Raw genomic sequence first — 17,500 nt, forward strand, 5'->3', positions numbered from 1 at the left:
GTAATGTTTTCTAAGTGAATTGCAGGTACAATTTTGTTCAAGTAGTTTTGCAGGTATCGTTACCTGCAGTTATGCTTACCTCTACAATCTGCAGGTAGATTTACCTAGACATTTTTTAAAGTTTATTAACTGTTTTAGTTTTACTCGCCTGATATTTTTCAATTTGAATACCGTTAATGACACGAACAGTTCTGACTAGTTTAATTGTCTTAGTTCAAATGTATCGACATATTTTTTAACTTGCTTTGCATAAATTACGTTGATTGTGGCGAGGAATAAATTTATAAAATGTATTACAATTGATGACAAGTTATAGTTATATTCAACGATTAACTATTGGCCTTCATTTTTTCGCCGCAATGCTTTTATATTTCTGCCAATAATTCCTCAATGTGGGATAAATCTTAGCGCTAGTTCTCAAGTTGTCTATAATTGTGGCATAACTGAGAGAAATTTGATGCATTTTTTTTTACTAGGGACCAAAATCAGAGTTCAACCTCGGGCCATATGGGTTTTTAAACTTCTTAGTGGCACAGACTACTTACAGTTTCACTCTGAGCGGCCCAGACACCAATCTAGGAGGATTGCAATCCCTGGAGAGCACACCAGTTCAATTCACCACACGTGAGCTATTATCCTCATTGCAATGTCAACAGCAAGTAGGTTCGACTCCTCTTAGCTCAGAAATTTTAATCACGAAACTTGACACGCATTGTCAAAGTATGAAGTGGCTGTGCGAGCTGTATTAAAGAAACTTGACACTAAACTTCTAAACATGCAATGTCTATACTTACTTATTGGTAAAAATTGAGTTATGTTGTGCAAGTGACATGCGATCTTATAATAACTCTTCTGTCTGTGATCCGTTCATTTGTGAGTTGGTAAATAAAAGTTATCTCACGCCTACACAGCAACAATCAACTTTTGCTGATAAGGAAAAATAGATTTTGCATTGGAGCACCATAATGGTGCCCAGCGTCTTGATCTTCCACTTATAATCAAAAAGCAAAGCTTCCGTGTTCCTCATACCCGGGTCGAGGTGTCACCGCTAAAAATCACTAAAAGATGTAAGATTTGCAGTGAATTTGAGTAAAAGTGTAAGATTTGCGTTCAATACGATGAATGCGGTGAAAAAAACTTTTAAGCGGTGAAAATTTTTTTTTCAGCGCTTAAGCGGTGAAAGAAAATTTTTCACCGCTACAAGCAGGATGCGGTGAAAAAAAAAGTTTTCACCGCTAAAATCGCAAATCTTACAGATATTCACCGCTAAATTCAACGCTTATCTTATATTCACAGGAAATATCATTGAAGTAAGTGACAGATGGCGCAGTGGATTACGAAGATGATGACACGCATGAGGTAGAGGTTCGAACCCTGGTACGGCAGTTTCTTTTTTTTGTACGAATTCCGGTGAATGCGGTGAAAAAAAGATTTTCACCGCAAAATTCAACGCAATTCCTACTTTCAGCGCATTCAACGCTAAAAGATGCGGGCGCTTTGCGGCGAAAAAAGTTTTATTTTTATCGCTATTCACCACTAATCTTACATTATTTTTTGACAAAACATCGACCCGGGTATTGTTTTTCAAAAAATTTTTTGAAATACTTTGAATTATTAAAACCACAATTCTCCCATGGTTGACCTTTCGTGGGAACCATATCTATAGCTGTAAAATACAGTCTGTCGGAATTTTTTCAATTCTCAAGTAAACCAAGATAAAGCTAACTGTTCGTAACATCATGAAGGCGAAAAATCACATCTAAATGGCCCGGCAAATCTATCTGTATTTGTTAGCAGGTATTTTGTCTGAGCCGAATTTCGGCTCAGATTGGTCACCGATACGTTTTCTAAACATAAAAATATGAAGCCTAAAAAGAGCGCAACCGATTTAGTATATTAGTAGGCTGAACGAAAATTATGTTAAACGAACTTTTTCTGAGCTTTGCAAGCATTCTGTAAAGCGAACGCAAATAAAATGACGTAATAAACTTTCTCGCAGGATGGATTTAATAGATTGTTCAATTCTCCTTGCTGATCTTTTATTTACTCTGTAACATTCTCCGGCCCGGAAGAAAATTTTGGGAGGATCGGTACAAGCTTAACGAGTGGGACGAGCGATCCGGACGACGTGCATACAACGGCGGAGCAGGCGACGCTGTCGGAGCCGTAACGGAGTTCTCCAATCAGAGCAGTTGGATAGTAACCACTAGGGTTGCTTTCTTCAACGATCCAAACTAAACCACCAACCTTGAGGTGCTGCTCGGCAGGCGTCTGCCACATAAATCTACGGTTCAGCGTAGGTCCAACGTGCCCAAATGGCATTGGCGTATGACTGTGCACGGGCGTACCACTTACGATGATCGAAATCGTCGACGCCAACGATAGACGGAATTGGGGTTGCCGAGTAGAAAATGATTAGGGGTTATTGCGCCGAAGTCGGACGGGTCGGCGCTTACGGGCGTTAACGGACGTGCGTTTAGTGCGTGTTCAACAAGACAAAAAGTAGTGTTCAACACCACATCTGTGAGGCGGCGTGTACCGAGGATGGTGTACAGTACCCTCTTAAAATTACGGAACAACCTCTCCGAGATGCCACTTTGGTGTGGGGCACGGGGCGGGTTGAACCTCCATTTAATGCCCTTATGTGCAAGTTCGGCGGCAATGTTAATCGTATTCCATTTTTCGATACATTCACGGAGCTCTTTCTCCGCTCCAATGAAGTTCTTACAATTATGCGAACAAATCATAGCAGTTGTACAGCAACGGGAGACGAACCGCTCCACTCAAATTACTCAGGAACTATTATCCATGGACGGGAAGACTTCAACATGGACAACACGAGTAGTCAAACAAGTGGAGAGAAATCCCCACCTCTTCTCGGTAGTCCGACGAACAGTGACGTAGAAATGGCCGAAGTAATCAACCCAGGTGTTGGTAAAGGGAGGAGACTGGTATGCGGGTCTCTCCTTTGGGAGGTCTGCCATGATCGGTTGAATGGTTGCTGCACTGAACTTTCTACACAAGACGCAGTTTGATTTGATAGAACGCAGTGTGGAACGTAATTTAAGGATAGCAAAACGTTCCTGTATCTTTGACCGTAAGTAATCGATGCCCTGATGATGGTTCTTTAAATGAGTATGCCGCAAGAACAGTTAAACAAAAGTATGACGCCCATCCAGCACGATATGATGCTTAGTGTCATAGTCAATTTCCACTAGCCGTCGGAGTCGACCAGAAGAACTGATGAGACCATGAGGCCCAATAAACGGAGTAAACTGAGCATGCGGCTGCTCCTCTTACCGGATTTGTTGACAAGAAGATCCTTTCTTTCGGTATTAAAGAACTCTCCTTGAACCAGGTTCTGGAAATGACGCTCGGCTTCGACAAGCTCAACAAGGTCCGCTATGCTTCCGCCTACGGTACGGTAATTTTCATGAGATGGTAAAAGACTATGAACTTATGCGGTGACACGAAGTAGTTTTTGATAAGAACAGAACTTATCAAGCGGGATTAGATTAATGCTTTGTTCATTTGGGGGCTTGGTTACGGATGCGGCTAGAGACGAGATGCAGCCATCATCTTGTTCCCTGGTTACAACGCCGAGCTTGATTTTATCAACGACGTCACTACTTGGTTCGAAAGGGAACTGCTTAGTTGTCAAGAAGTCAAGAACCCTCACTCAGCTACTGGATTGCAAAACTTCAGCGGACAAACCACGCGTGTCAGAATCTGCCGGATTATCACAATTGGTCGACGCTGGTGTTCTCCAGAATTTCACTAACACGATTTGCAATGAAGATTGGGTGTTCATTGATTGAGTTTATCCACTGCAAGACGATGGTACTATCTGTCCACATAAACACTTTATCCACTGTAACTGTTAATGCTTGACAGATTTCACTTCTTAAACGGGCAGCGAGTAGAGTGGCTTGCAGATCCAACTTAAGAACTGTCATTACCTTCATAGGTTCAACACGGGTTTTGCCCAAGACAAACGCCAGCTCTGATACAATCTCCCCGGAGGTGCAAGTTACTTGAGCCCTAAGAAAACCTACTGCGCTGAATACGTCTTGCGAGCTATCATCAAACATGTGGAGTTCAAGATGTTGGAATGGTCCTGAAAAGTAACTTCTCGGCATAGTGATCTCAGCTAACCCCGGCAGTTTAACACGCCGGGCAAGGAATCTGTCAATTGTGTCTTTATGTAACTCGTCATCCCAACTTTGTCCCTTGACACGCCAAATGTCTTTCGAGGTCAACCGAGCGCCAACCGTAAACGGTGCGAGCGACAAGACCAATTGGATCGTAGACCTCCGACACTAGACTTAAGACCAAACGCTGTGTTAAACTTTTTGTGATGGTGCTGTTAGTACCCCTACTCACAACCAGAGTATCGTTGTTGAGATCCCACTTAAGCCCAAGCAGGTGCATTGACTCCTCCTTGAAAGAAACGATGACTTTCTGTTCAGTGTATTGAGCAGACCCATCAATTCGGTCAGCCAGATATGGTACATTGCTTACAAACTTAGTAAGCTTTAACCCAACTAGATGGAGAAGATGTACCAATTCCTTCGACCTAATGAAGGCCCTCTCGGGGATTCCACTGAGGCTAAGTAATCGTCCATGTAGACGTTCTCAAGGACGGCTTTTGCAGCTTCTGGGTACTCCTTAGCATGATCACTTGCGGTGCGTTGAAGTGCGTAGTTGGCGCAGGTGGGCGAATCTTTTGCCCCAAAGAAGTGGCGTGTATAATGGTGTACCACAAAATTTGATGTGGGCTCCTCCCGCCACAAGAAGCGCAATGATGGCTGATCACAAGGTAACACTCCAACTTGGAGGAACATTCCCTCTATGTCGGCGGATACGGCAAATGGATGTTGTCTGAACCATAGGAGTACATAGATTAGGTTTTGTAGTTAGTCAGGTGCGGTGAGTAATGACTTATTAAGGGATGCGCCATGGAATTTAGCTACTCCGTTTAGTACCCTACGAACCTTGCCCGGCTTGTTCGGGTTCACAACCGGATGGTGTGGTAGGTACCACTCTCTTTCCGAGCGGTTTCAACCTTATGAACATCTTTGACCCTTAGTACGTAGCCCGTGCCTACGTCCTCTTTGATGGTAGTCGAATACTTTTCCCTTAAAGTTTGGTCTTTCGTAATCCGCTTTTCCAAAGATTTTAATTGAACCAGTGCTGAAAAATAATTGTTGGGCAGTTCGAAGTTATCTTCAGCCCATAGCACTCCGACATCGTACCTTTTTCCATTATGCACTGTGGTGTCATCAAGAATATCAAGCGCACGTGCATCCGCGGCGGATTGAGGGTCTACTTGCTTAAATGCGCCGTACGACTCCATGTCGTACCAAGATTTTACCTGACTAGCGAGTTCAAAATCCTGCTCCATATTTGCTTTAAAACAAGTCGAGACTAAACCTGAAGACGACGGTAGAGAGCCGCTTAAAACCCATTCTATGGGTAAGCGAACAGCAAAGGGCGAGCACTTCTCGTCGGCAGCGAAGCACTCTAACCGGCGGATGGCGTGATACACATCATGTTCAAGTATCATCTCGATGTTTCCATAGCAATATGTAACTGGGTCTAGAACTGCTAGGTGCGGGTATGTTTCCTGAAGTGCTTTAATGTTGATGACATCACAGCCTACATTCAAATCTTCCTTTACGTAAGGGCTGACTTTAAATGGTTCAAATGCTTGGTGGTCGCGTGGTGTTACATTTAGTTCAACTAATTTAGTGTCTACAGCCTCCTCAGTATATATACCTTTGACTGCTGATTTCAATGCTGTACCGTGCAAATCAGGTCTATTTGCAAGATCCTTGGACACCCAAGAGTTACTGCAAGCGGTTTCGCACAAAACTAAAGCCGTGGTATCTTTACCAGAAGAACTCGTCAACTGTGGCCAAGACTCTTTTAGATTGGGCGGCAACTTTTGCACAGCCGTGTTAAGAAATGAGGCGCTCTTAAGGTCCGAGTCATATGAAAGTGATTTAAAGACCCCAACAAGACTTGAAATTGTTGCAGAATAGTTTATGATGTTATCACTATTGTGCATCTTTAGTAGAGGAAAAGAGCTGAGTTTGTCTAAGTGTGCACTGACTTCTGCCTGTGGTTGGCCAAATTTACGTTCGAGTGTCTTAAGTGCGTCCTTCTACATTGCATCACAGAATGCGAAATCAGAGATAACGGTTTTAGCTTTTTTCAGTTACAAGAGTTTTTAAGTATGTTAACTTGACTTCTTCAGTCAATGACTGTGAGTCTATGGCGCTTTTACATTGTCCGAACCCTTCATGCCACTGCAGGAGATCACCCTTGTATTGTGACAATTTCCACTCGGTTAATGGATCGTTCCTCTTACAAGTGATTGCATCCACCAACTGCTTTATCAAAGATTGAGCCGAAGGTGCCGCGGAGTCCAAAGAAGGTGCCGCGGAGCCGAAAGTGTGGGATGCGGCGGGCCACCCCAACACAACGGGTTCGGAACGGTAGCTCCATACGTTGGTGGAATGATTGGAGTGACAAAGGTGGGGGCGGTACCTGTTGAAAAACTTAATGGATTAGCTTGCATGAAGTCGGATGTTACGTAATTTTGAGCCCCTGCTGCTGCCTGTACATGAGAGGACGGGAGCGATGTAGTGATATGAGGGTTGATTAACGTGGCCGGTTTTACTGTGTATAAGTTTGCATATGTACGTACAAGTGGTACTGCATTAGATGGGACTGCTGCCGGAAACGCCAGACATTTGGATCCGGAGGAGCAGAGGGTACGTGGGTTATGGGTACAAAGTTTTGGGGCTGGAGTCTCTTTTGTAGAGGCTGTGGATGAAGTAATGGTGGTACAAAAACGTTTGCGGAGGAAATGAATGGTGCAGGCGGAGAATGGGGTAACAAATTCAAATTATTTGCCACGGGGTTATTGGCGTGTATTGGGAATGACCGTGGCGGCGAAGAAGTAAAGCGGAATGCTGGTGGGATTAATGGGAAATGCGGTGATACGCGGTTTAAAACGGGGGATGGGGGGCTGGTACATTTATGCGTGCTTGTGGCGCATTAAGTGCTAGCGGAGCATTGACTGGTGCATTCAAAAGTGATGAACGCGGAGTGCTTAATAAATTCAAATGTCCCGGCATGCTCGACCTGCGAGGGAATTGATGATCTAACTGTAAACCATCGAAGTGCATTGTTGCTTGAGACAGTTGTCGGGCTGTGTTTGGGGAGTTTAGTTGAGTTGGCATGCCAAAGTTTTTTTGGGGTGATGGAGGCGTATATTGAGGCTGTCGCTGCTCTTGCATGATGTTGTTTACAACATGTGTATTATTGGTTACATTGGTTCTACTACTTGGTTCGTGCGGCTCATGGACAGGGAGGTTGATGTCAGCCTCAACTTGACCATGTGTATTGAGATTAGGTTGTGAGTTTAGAGGTTGAGTTGAAGAAGGACGTTAGACAATTGCTTGGTTGGATTGGGCGATGGAACCAGAAAAGTGCAAACTCGGTTCATTTGCAACATCTGCCATGTTCCCGGCCGGTGACGAATTGACCCAATCTTGAACAAGTTTTTTGCTCTTGACTGGACTTCTTGCCGTAAAAAACCCGCTCAATTTGCCAGTACGGGAACCGTATGCTGATGATTTTGTCATCAACTCAATTTCCTCAAGGGCTGCAGCAGCTACTTCCTTTCGACGATCCTCCTCAAGCTGCTCAATTTCTAATTCTCGCAATTTCGTTTGTTTTTCAATTTCAAGACGCTGTTTAGCAATGCGCAGCTTTGCCTCAAGTTGTTTCTCATGTTCCTCATTTTTAAGTCGTGTTAGTTCTAAGTCTCGTTGACGCTGACTTGATCTTTTTGAGGGAGTCATATGTGAACCTGATCTTGAATGGTAAGAGGTATACATATCTGCTGTCTCCTTGTCTTGGACCGAATTGATATACCCTCGAGCAGCAGCAATGAACTCGTCAGTTTTCTTTGTTAAAGTCGAAAAGGTCAGGGAATTTACTAGCTTTAATTCCAGAACAAACTTAAGTCACACGCTAGCAAACCACCATACCCAGACAACAAAAGTGCATACTACCAAATTTAATAAAGCTACAATAAATTGCTAGCAAACAAGTGTAGTGAAAGTCACGAAAAAAGCCAGCCGTAACTCCAGAATGAACTTAAGTCACACCCTAGCAAGCTACGAGACTAAACAACCAACCAACATATTAGCAAAAAAATTTACTACAGAAAAAACTCAACATACTACATCATAAAACAAATAAACGGGGGATAGAAAAAAACAAGGTGACACGGAAACAAAAAAAAACGAAAACGGAAAATGAAACCAGATAACCTGCGGAAAACGGACGGTAGTGAATAACTCAAAAAATGGGGAGAGCGAAACATTTAGTAAAGCGCTATTGGAGAGAACCAACCAAAAACTAACCCGTAACTCGTGAGTAAACTAAGTCACACCGCCAGTCAGCGGGTAGACTCCCACAACAACGCAACACTAAGTGACATTCAGGTTATCAAAGGATTGAGTGAGTTCCGCCCCCTCGAACGCATGACGGGTGCGAAGCGTTTTACGACAGGGCTTAGAGAGCTTTTGCTGTCGGGAGCGTGTTATCAAGAACCTGGTTGTTCTTATGTGTTATCAAGGACCTGGTTGTTCTTGCATCAAGTAGGTTGTTCTTATGTGCTAACACTATAGTGAGTGTTTTCAGCTCAAGCTCAGGCCTTTGGTGTAATGCTCTGTACTCTTTAAGTAAACTAGGATCTTTCTGTTTACGTTTAGACACAATGTCTTTCACTGTGTGGATGGTAACTAGAGTATTACACTTGAGCTGATTGTACATATCAGGAGTTCCCTCTCTGGGCAATACACTACAGCTTCTATGCGCTCCTGATACTCTTCAAGCACTGCAATAAGCTTCAAAGGTGTTAAAGGCTTATTGCTGTTATTGCGATGACGGGACATTGAATTGTTCACCACATCATGCCATATAACTATCCTCTTTTTATCACGGAAGAAATTGCTCAATTGGAACTGAGCTGTTTTTCGTACCTTCACCGCGTTAGGATTGAAACTCAGACCCGGTAATGCGTAATTTATTTTTTTATGATGGTCTTGTAAAGCTTGAGTCAAAGTTTTTATGGCGTGATGCAGTGAACTGGCAGCTAATATAAAAACCATATAATGTTTTTTACAACATTACTTATGTGAGTTTTACTCAGACTCCGAACCTTGATGTTAAATGCACAATTTTCACGACTTTCCAAGAATGAGCGCTTATTTGGGGAAAAAACGGTTGCCTGATCTTTTTGTGAAGTTTGAAAAACTTGACCAAACTTGTTTTCCTTACAACGTTTTAATTTATCTAACTACTTCATAAATATCCCAGAATGATCAGATTTTTTTTTAGTTTTTCAAATTTGTTCAATTTTTTCAAACTTTTTTTTTGCTTCGCTTGATTTAAGACGTTGGTAGCTTTCTTAATAAACCAAATTCGGCGAGATATAACGCAATAATACAATTATCGCAGTTTTTGCCAAAAGTTTTCAAATTTTATGTTTTTAAGTTCACAAAATTATAAGGGATAGCTTATCGGTGACCAGGGGAATTGAAAATACCGGATTAGAGGAAATGAAACCAAAAAAAGAAGGGAGGTTACTAGATTTGCCGGTTTTTAGAATATTAATTTACTGCTTCAAATCAGTTTTTTTTCGAAGTTGAGACCACCATCCGCCCATTTTTGATGTCCTGGAAAAGGTCATCAATTCTCCAAAACATGCAAATCACTGCCGAAAAACTAAGTAGATAACTGTACGTCATAACCTCCTTCTTCATCTGAAGATTCATCCTCGTGAACAATATCCTCACTGTCACTTATTTCGTCATCTGTAGGTCCACTGTGTTGTCTTCACCTACTCGGAAAAATCCGAGACAGTCATAGATGGGAGGTGGGTAGCTTTCAATTGCAGAACCGTTGATAATTTCACAAAAAGAGTTGCAGCAAATTTGTACTAAAGCGGTGCAGTATTAATAAACGAGTAAGTGAACAATGGCTCGGATTAGAAAGTATATATTATAACAGGAAAAGAGACCTTTTTGACCTCCTTTATGTGCAAAGTGGTTTAAGACAGACTTTTCTGTCCTCGGAACGTTATTTCTCTGTGAGCAATTCGAATCTGTGAGCAATTTCCGCTTAGGGCGCGGTACCAAAAATATAGCTGTTATATACAGTTTATCGGAACTTTTTCAATTCTCAAGTAAACCACGACAAAACTAAGTGTTCGTAACATCATGAAGGCAAAAAAGCACATCTAAATGGCCCGGCAAATCTATCTGTATTTGCTAGCAGGTATTTTGTCTGAGCCGATTTTCGGCTCAGATTAGTCACCGCTACGTTTTTCGAAACATAAAAATATTAAGCCTAAAAAGAGCGCAATTCATTTAGTATATTAGTAGGCTGAACAAAAATTATGTTAAACGAACTTTTTCTGTGCTTTGCACGCATTCTGTAAAGCGAACGCAAATAAAATGACGTAATAAACTTTCTCGCTGGATGGATTTAATAGATTGTTCAATTCTCCTCGCTGCTCTTTTTTTACTCAGCAACAATATCCAAGAACCATGTGTAGTCCCATACAGGCTATACAATTTGTCATATGATCTTGGGACATTCCGGCATGCAGGATCCTGTAAATCATCACAAAATCCTGATAAATATCACAAAAGCAAATACCTTTGCTCAAAATAAAACATTTGTCAAATCTGATCACGCTACTATGGAAAATGTTATGTTGACTAGCCATATAATGTTTCTTTTTTCAAACCAAGAAAAAACTATTTGAAACCAAAAACTAACAGTATTTTTAATGAATATCAAAGATTTTGTCCACTTGCCGCATATCAAAACAAGTGAGTGACATATATTCATTTTCAACACAAAGCTAAATTACAGCCAGTTTTTAAATTTGAATCTCTTTGTTGTTTAAAAATATATAAAATCATCTTTTATACCAAAGCATGTAAATCTAAGAGAAAATATTTGGTTTAAAATTTATGGTGTTTCAGGGACCTATTCTAGACTCAGCCATGTGTTTTGTATTCGGAAAATCAAATTTTTGATCTTATAATTTAACTAATTGACATGAGAACATCAGTGCTACATCTTTCAGGAAAGTACATTAGTCTAGTAAGTGGGAAGCCTCAATTTTACTGTTTACTCCCAATAGAAATAAGTCTAAACTTTTTGTTCAGTTTTTACTTTATCGCGGGTTTCAATTTTTCCATTAGCCTCTGACCTCCGATGCTGCGATGCTCAGATTCTATTTTGATAAAAAAAATCATTTTCAATGGGCGTATACAACATTTTTGTGACAAAGATCTTAGGAAGTTTTTTGGGGACCGCGGTTATGCACAAGGTTTAAATTCTATCATCAAAAAGACAAAATTTTGTAATAATATTCTTTTATCCGGCCTTTGTATTGCAATTTGTTGTCGGATCTCATTGCAAGTGATTTTGTCAAAACTTTATGTTATGTTATTTTGGATTCAAGAATCAAATCTTCTCTACAGTGAGGAACAAAAAAAATCACAATCCATTTTCTTTTGAACACAATTTTGTTTATTTAAAATTCTGATAATAATTTTTCTAAATTTTCTGGCGCTGTTGAAATACAAATTTAAACCTTCTTTTGTGTACAGGGCATACCATATTATACATAACGAAATTTGCGACTAGTTTACAAGAGAATGCATAAATTATTTGTTTAAAAGTTAAAAACATAAACATATACAAAAGGTTTCAATTGATTTATCAGGTTTATGAAAAAATATATTATGTTGCAACAAATGTGTTAACTGGGAAAAAAACTATCTCATAACTTTTTTGTCATTGGGAAAAACAGCTAATACGTCACACTTTTGGGCTAGTTGGGGTGCACAAGGTAGTTTGAGTCACGCGGCGTTGCAACGATAAAGATATTTGGGGTCAATTTGTTTTTCGTTTGACCTTTAGCCTTCCTTATAAACAAATTAGAGGACAAAACCGCCTAAGTATTCCAACATCGTTGACTTGATTAGATCACTTAGTGTAAGAAGAACGATTTAATATGTGTCAATATTTTTAACAACTTTAAAGATGAAAGAAATACACTTGTTCATTGCTTAAATATCAAAAAAAAAAACAATCGTGATATGTTTTCTGTTTGTGATAGAAAATTGTTGATAAAAGGACCAAGTGGAAATGCTAACTGCGCAGGAAAAAAAATAAGGACGGTCTTAGTTCCAACAGTTTAGGTGCCACAAGTATGTTTGTACAAATTGAGGATTTTCTTCAAAACTTACCGTATCTGTACAATCTTTAATGTTTGCTTAATGTTCTGCAAAAGTTTTTCAACCTTCATAGATGGCTTTTCCTTGCGACGCAATTCGCCATCAGTAGAATCATGCAGGCTTGGAAAAAATTCTTGCTAATCTTTCATTCAATCAAGAAAGCCTGTCAAAAACGTTTCAAATGGTGATGGAAGATCAGTTTGTTGTACCGAAGCCGCGTATGCTAGTTCTGTATCCTCCCTATAGCTTTAGAAAAAATGAATCAATCAAAAAGTGGTTAGGAAACTTCCTTTACCAGCACATTTGACGAAATACATGAAATCGGGAACGAATTCACAGCCACAATCAGAACTACCTGGACTCACATTTACGTAATTATTTAAAAGTCAAAGCTTCAAAAGTTTCAAAAATTTGTTGATTTCTGAGATTTCTGAGAAACTGGATTATATTTTTGCTTTGTCTTTTTTGTAAGATATAATTTATTGAAACTTTTTTTATGGCTTTGATCTTTGAGAATGGGACAAACAAGCAACGCCCAATGGTTGTTAAGTTTCAATAGAGGTCTTTGGCTGACCTTAGAGGTCTTTCAAGTGGCTGCAGAAGATGTTGAAGATGATTGGAAAGACTAAATTCATGGAGAAAAGTTCATCTTAAAGATTGTTTGAGCCCAAAATTGTGGCCTATTTACGTTTTTTTCATTTTTTTGAGTTTTTTTCGGTTTGTCATCATTTTAACGTCCTCAGCGAGACATAATTTCTTTGTGGGCTAAGTGTCTTCTTAATGGAAATATAAAAATGCGAAAATATTTTGAATTTTACAGTTCGTTCTTTTCTTAAATGTTTTCAAATTATTTAATTTTTTGGGTCTTTAAAAATTGGGGAAAAATGAAACTTATTTTAGCATTTTAGAATGTTTAGTACACTGGGAAGTTTTTCAAGGTTTTAACATCACTAATTTTAGCACTTTTTCAAAAACAATATTACTTTTCAAAAAATTATGATCAATTTTTTCAGTTTTTCAACCTCTGAGGAACGATTAAACTGTTAGGTGCTTGAAGATAGGTTATTAGTTGGTATTGAATTTTAACGAAATTGTTGCTTAGTTGAAAAAATTTCGTGATCTTAAGCAATTTTTTGATAAATTTTTCAAAAATGCTTAAAAACCTAATTTTTTCAAGAGTTTCAGTCTCTAGAGGTCGAAGAAGTTTTTTGAAAGTTAAGGCATGGCTTAGCACCTAAATGGTTTCGAGAATTGGGTAACTTTTCTTCTAGTTTATGCTAGTTTTCCAAAGTTTTCATTCTTCTTGCTTTTCTCTCTCTCTCTCTCTCTCTCTCTCTCTCTCTCTCTCTCTCTCTCTCTCTTAGTTCCTGCCTCTTTTTTTGTTTCTATAAAGTTTGGCGAGAAAAAAGCTTTGAAGACATACGTAAACATAAATAGAAAAATGGCGATGTAATCATTTTTTGAAGTTAACAAAATTTTTTGTGTCATTTTCATTTTTTTCTGATCCCAAGTCGACATAAAGAAATTTTAAAAGCTCTGTGCTGCTTTTAAACTTAAACTTTGAAAACTCCAAATCTGGTTTATTAGAATCTTACACCAGAGAACTCTGGTGAAGTTTGCATATTTTTCTAATTTTTAGTTTCTTTATTCTATGTGTTGTTTTGCCGTCTATGATAGCCCCTTACATATCAAACAATTATTTTTATTTCTTTTCTCTAAATTTTTGGAGTCATGTTTGTCTGTTTGTTTCGCATTGTTCAATTGATCTGCTGGTTAGTTACAATAGTTTTGATATTTACATTCAATTCTGTGAATTGTTTTTCAGGACTTGTCCCCGTTTTTTGTTGTTGTTGTTGTTCAGCACGGACCTTCAGCCCATGCAACGCCAAATTAATTCTTACATGTTTGTGCTGTGATTGCAATCCCAAAAAGTTTTACTGTTTTCTTTTAAGCATTGGTAGTGGTGTACTTTTATCAAGTTTTTTTGGCATCCAAAACGACTTCCATAAACACATATTATTCTCATAAAATCGAAATTGTATGTAACATTCTGTTTCAGCTAATGCGGCTCGACTCGACTGCACTGTGGCTGGTAGCATGATATACCAAATCGAGTTCGAGGGAGTACCCGACGGTTAGTTCAAACATAGAGCTCAACTAGGAATCCTTACAGACTTGATAGATATGCTTAAAGTCTCCACCGAGGTTAATCATGATTGAATTCTTAGATTTTGAAGTCAGTAATACACAGGTACAGACAAGAATTAGAGATAATTTACAATGTTTTAGGGTGAGGGTGAAAATATTCATATCATGGACTGTTATGCTGTCCCAAGACTATAAATCATTGTAAAATGTTTGTGCTAATTGTTTTAATCAATTCATTTCCATTAGAAACTATAATCGAGATACATGTTTTTTTTAGTAAAATTGTAAACCTAAATTTTTATTTTTAGTCCAGTCCTATTCCACAACTCGCGAGATTGTATTTTCCACTCCGGGCGGGACTACAAAGTCCAGTGGAGACGTGCAAGATGTCTGTGAAGAAGATGAGTGTTTTCATTTCGCAGCTGGCAGTGGATTCCCAACTGTGAACGAATTTAGAGGATATCCCATTGCCTTTGAGGTACACGGACAAAAATTAGTCAATAAATTTATGAAATGTCTCGAAAACAAGGACATTCTTGGTGCATTTAAACAAAAGTTTGGCGTAGGGTCTGTTTGATCAAATCCAGGGTATGATTATTTAATTATATTCAGACAATCTTATCCAGGGCTTGCTGAGGCTCAGGTGGTGTTGCCCTTGATCTCTCCTCTCAGCCCTTTGTTGATCTGTCCTCCGATGAAAAATAGCGAAAAGTGTGGAAAAGGTGGGACAAAAGTTCAAGAATTCCCAAGTGTAGAAATAGTGTAATAATGAATAAAACTTTGCAAAATAGAATTAAGATAGCAGTGAAAAAGAAGTTTTCCGGTGCAAATTTTTTGACCTTCAACCATGGTACCAAGGACTCTCACTGTACTCACTTTCACTGAACTAATTCATATGTTTTTGTTCTTGAGAGTTGAGAAAAAGAGAAAATAAAGTAAAAATCCGCTGGATCATTTTTCCGCTCTTAGCCTCGACGGTTCTGTTGCATGCACTCCTATCTCCTTTTTTTCCTGTGGAACATTGTATCCACCCGTTATGCCGAACTTTGAGCGGTACATAATCAATTTTCAGCCGGTTAACAAGGTCCGCTTGATTTCATCATGATCTGTTATAATTCCTCAGGGCATGGAGCATTTCAGCTATTTTAAAATGCGCAAAAAACAACCAATTTTTATGAAATAATCACAGCTCACTCTTTCACATTTTGTAAGTCAGAAAAAAAACGGTACAAAAATTATTTTTCACTTATGAAACCTAAAAGAACTCCCTCATTTATCAACCATTCAACAATTCTCAATTTAAAAATCAAAAGAAATGTCTCGGCATTTTCAGTGCACAACAGAAAAGATGTAAGGTAATACAGATAAAAACAAATGAAAAAACAAATTTATATATATATATATATATATATATATATATATATATATATATATATATATATATATAACTTGTTTTTTGGGTGCTTATTTTTTTTAAAAAATGAGACTAAATATTTTCAGCAAAATAAGATATCTGACTGATTTTTGCTGGATATCTATTTCGCTACAAATTTAAAAATACGAAATGTTTAGTTGTTCTGTTTATTTGCTATCTTAACGTCATTCTTGTGCTTAAAAAAGAAGCAACTCTGCAGATCAAACATGTTTAGAATACAGCTAAGAATTTTTAATAGAGATGTTGGTCAAACAAGTAGAATGAAATCTGTGCCAAAAACCAAACAAGATCAGAGAAAAAAGTGATATTATCGAATTTTAAAAGTCGACGATTTATTTTAGACAAATTTAAATCTTTCAAATTTAAATTTAAACCAAAAGGTCAAAAATTTTAGTGTACATTTGTCAGATCACATAACAGATTTTTTGAAATATAAAATAAATCTCTTTTTCAGCATGGCTGAGAGAGATTGTCGGGAATTGAAAAATTTAGACGAGCATTTTTTAAATAAATTTTAGTATGTAACGAAAACAGCGCTGTAGTTTTATTTGTATTTTTTAATTAATTGTGATACGTAGGTCTGAATAAGATGAACCATAATTTTGGCAATATACAATGTGTAATGGTGCTTTGGATACAATTTTTTTCACGATTACACTATTCCTATTTTTGGTTTTTGAACTCACTATATTGAGTGGACCAAGTTTCTAAGAGTTTGAAATTTTAATTGTTGAACTACCCGGATCTGTTAGTCAGTTAAAATCAGAGCTGGAACATTAATTTTTACAGCCTGGATTTTAGCCAGGCCAGCTTTCTGAACATGTCCCACTTTGCAATTTACAGCATGTTCTGCAGAGAAAATTATATAGATTCATCCTACGCATTATTTTGTTATTATTAGCGTTCTCTGTGAAGCTTCACTAACCGAATGTCCTCAAGCTGAGCATTGCTAATTATCCGTATTCACTCTATCTGAGCAGGCTAATTACCCGCCATTTCTCTATCTGAGCAGGCTAATTACCCGCCATTTCTCTTATCTCTATCTGAGCAGGCTAATTACCCGCCATTTCTCGATCAATTGTTGTCTCTCATCTTAAATTGTCCAAACAATTAAGATCCCTTATCTGAATTCCTAAATCAGGCATTTCATGCCCGATGTAAACTATTGAAAAACTCAAAACACATGCATTACTTTGAATTAAAATGAAATAAATATAAATAAAACATTTAATAACGGAAAAGAACAATTAATAAAGGAAATAATAAACAAATGTCAGTTTATAGGTGTTCTGTTCTGTTTATAGGTGTTCTGTTCAGTTTATAGGTGTTCTGTTCTGTACTCTGATCTCCTGCCAACATTGGGAATAATTATGCTGTTTGAAACACGTAATTTGACCTCGTGATATCGTTTGCTACACGTGGACACGCTGACGAACACGACAGCCACGTTCCAGGTGTGTCCGTCTGACATTCCAGGCCAGACGAGGTCGGCCCACGTCCACCTTCGTCAGCAGTAGCACCTCCCACACCCGGCCAACAACACACCAGACCCCCCAAAGGGCACAGCGTGTCAGGAAAA

General features: G+C 38.7%; 1 protein-coding gene across 1 annotated transcript; it reads left to right on the plus strand.

The window, feature by feature from the left end:
* Positions 1 to 476: 476 nt before the first annotated feature.
* LOC142356871 (uncharacterized) lies at positions 477 to 14,964 on the plus strand (the record flags this gene model as incomplete). Its single annotated transcript, XM_075408639.1, has 3 exons — positions 477 to 624; positions 14,398 to 14,472; positions 14,795 to 14,964. Coding segments are annotated over 3 exons (393 nt in total), but the record flags the coding sequence as incomplete, so codon positions are not given.
* Between the last annotated feature and the right edge of the window lie 2,536 nt (positions 14,965 to 17,500).

Source organism: Convolutriloba macropyga, unplaced genomic scaffold (assembly GCF_964194025.1).
Source record: "Convolutriloba macropyga unplaced genomic scaffold, txConMacr16.3 SCAFFOLD_4131, whole genome shotgun sequence".
NCBI classification, from domain to species: Eukaryota; Metazoa; Xenacoelomorpha; order Acoela; family Convolutidae; genus Convolutriloba; species Convolutriloba macropyga.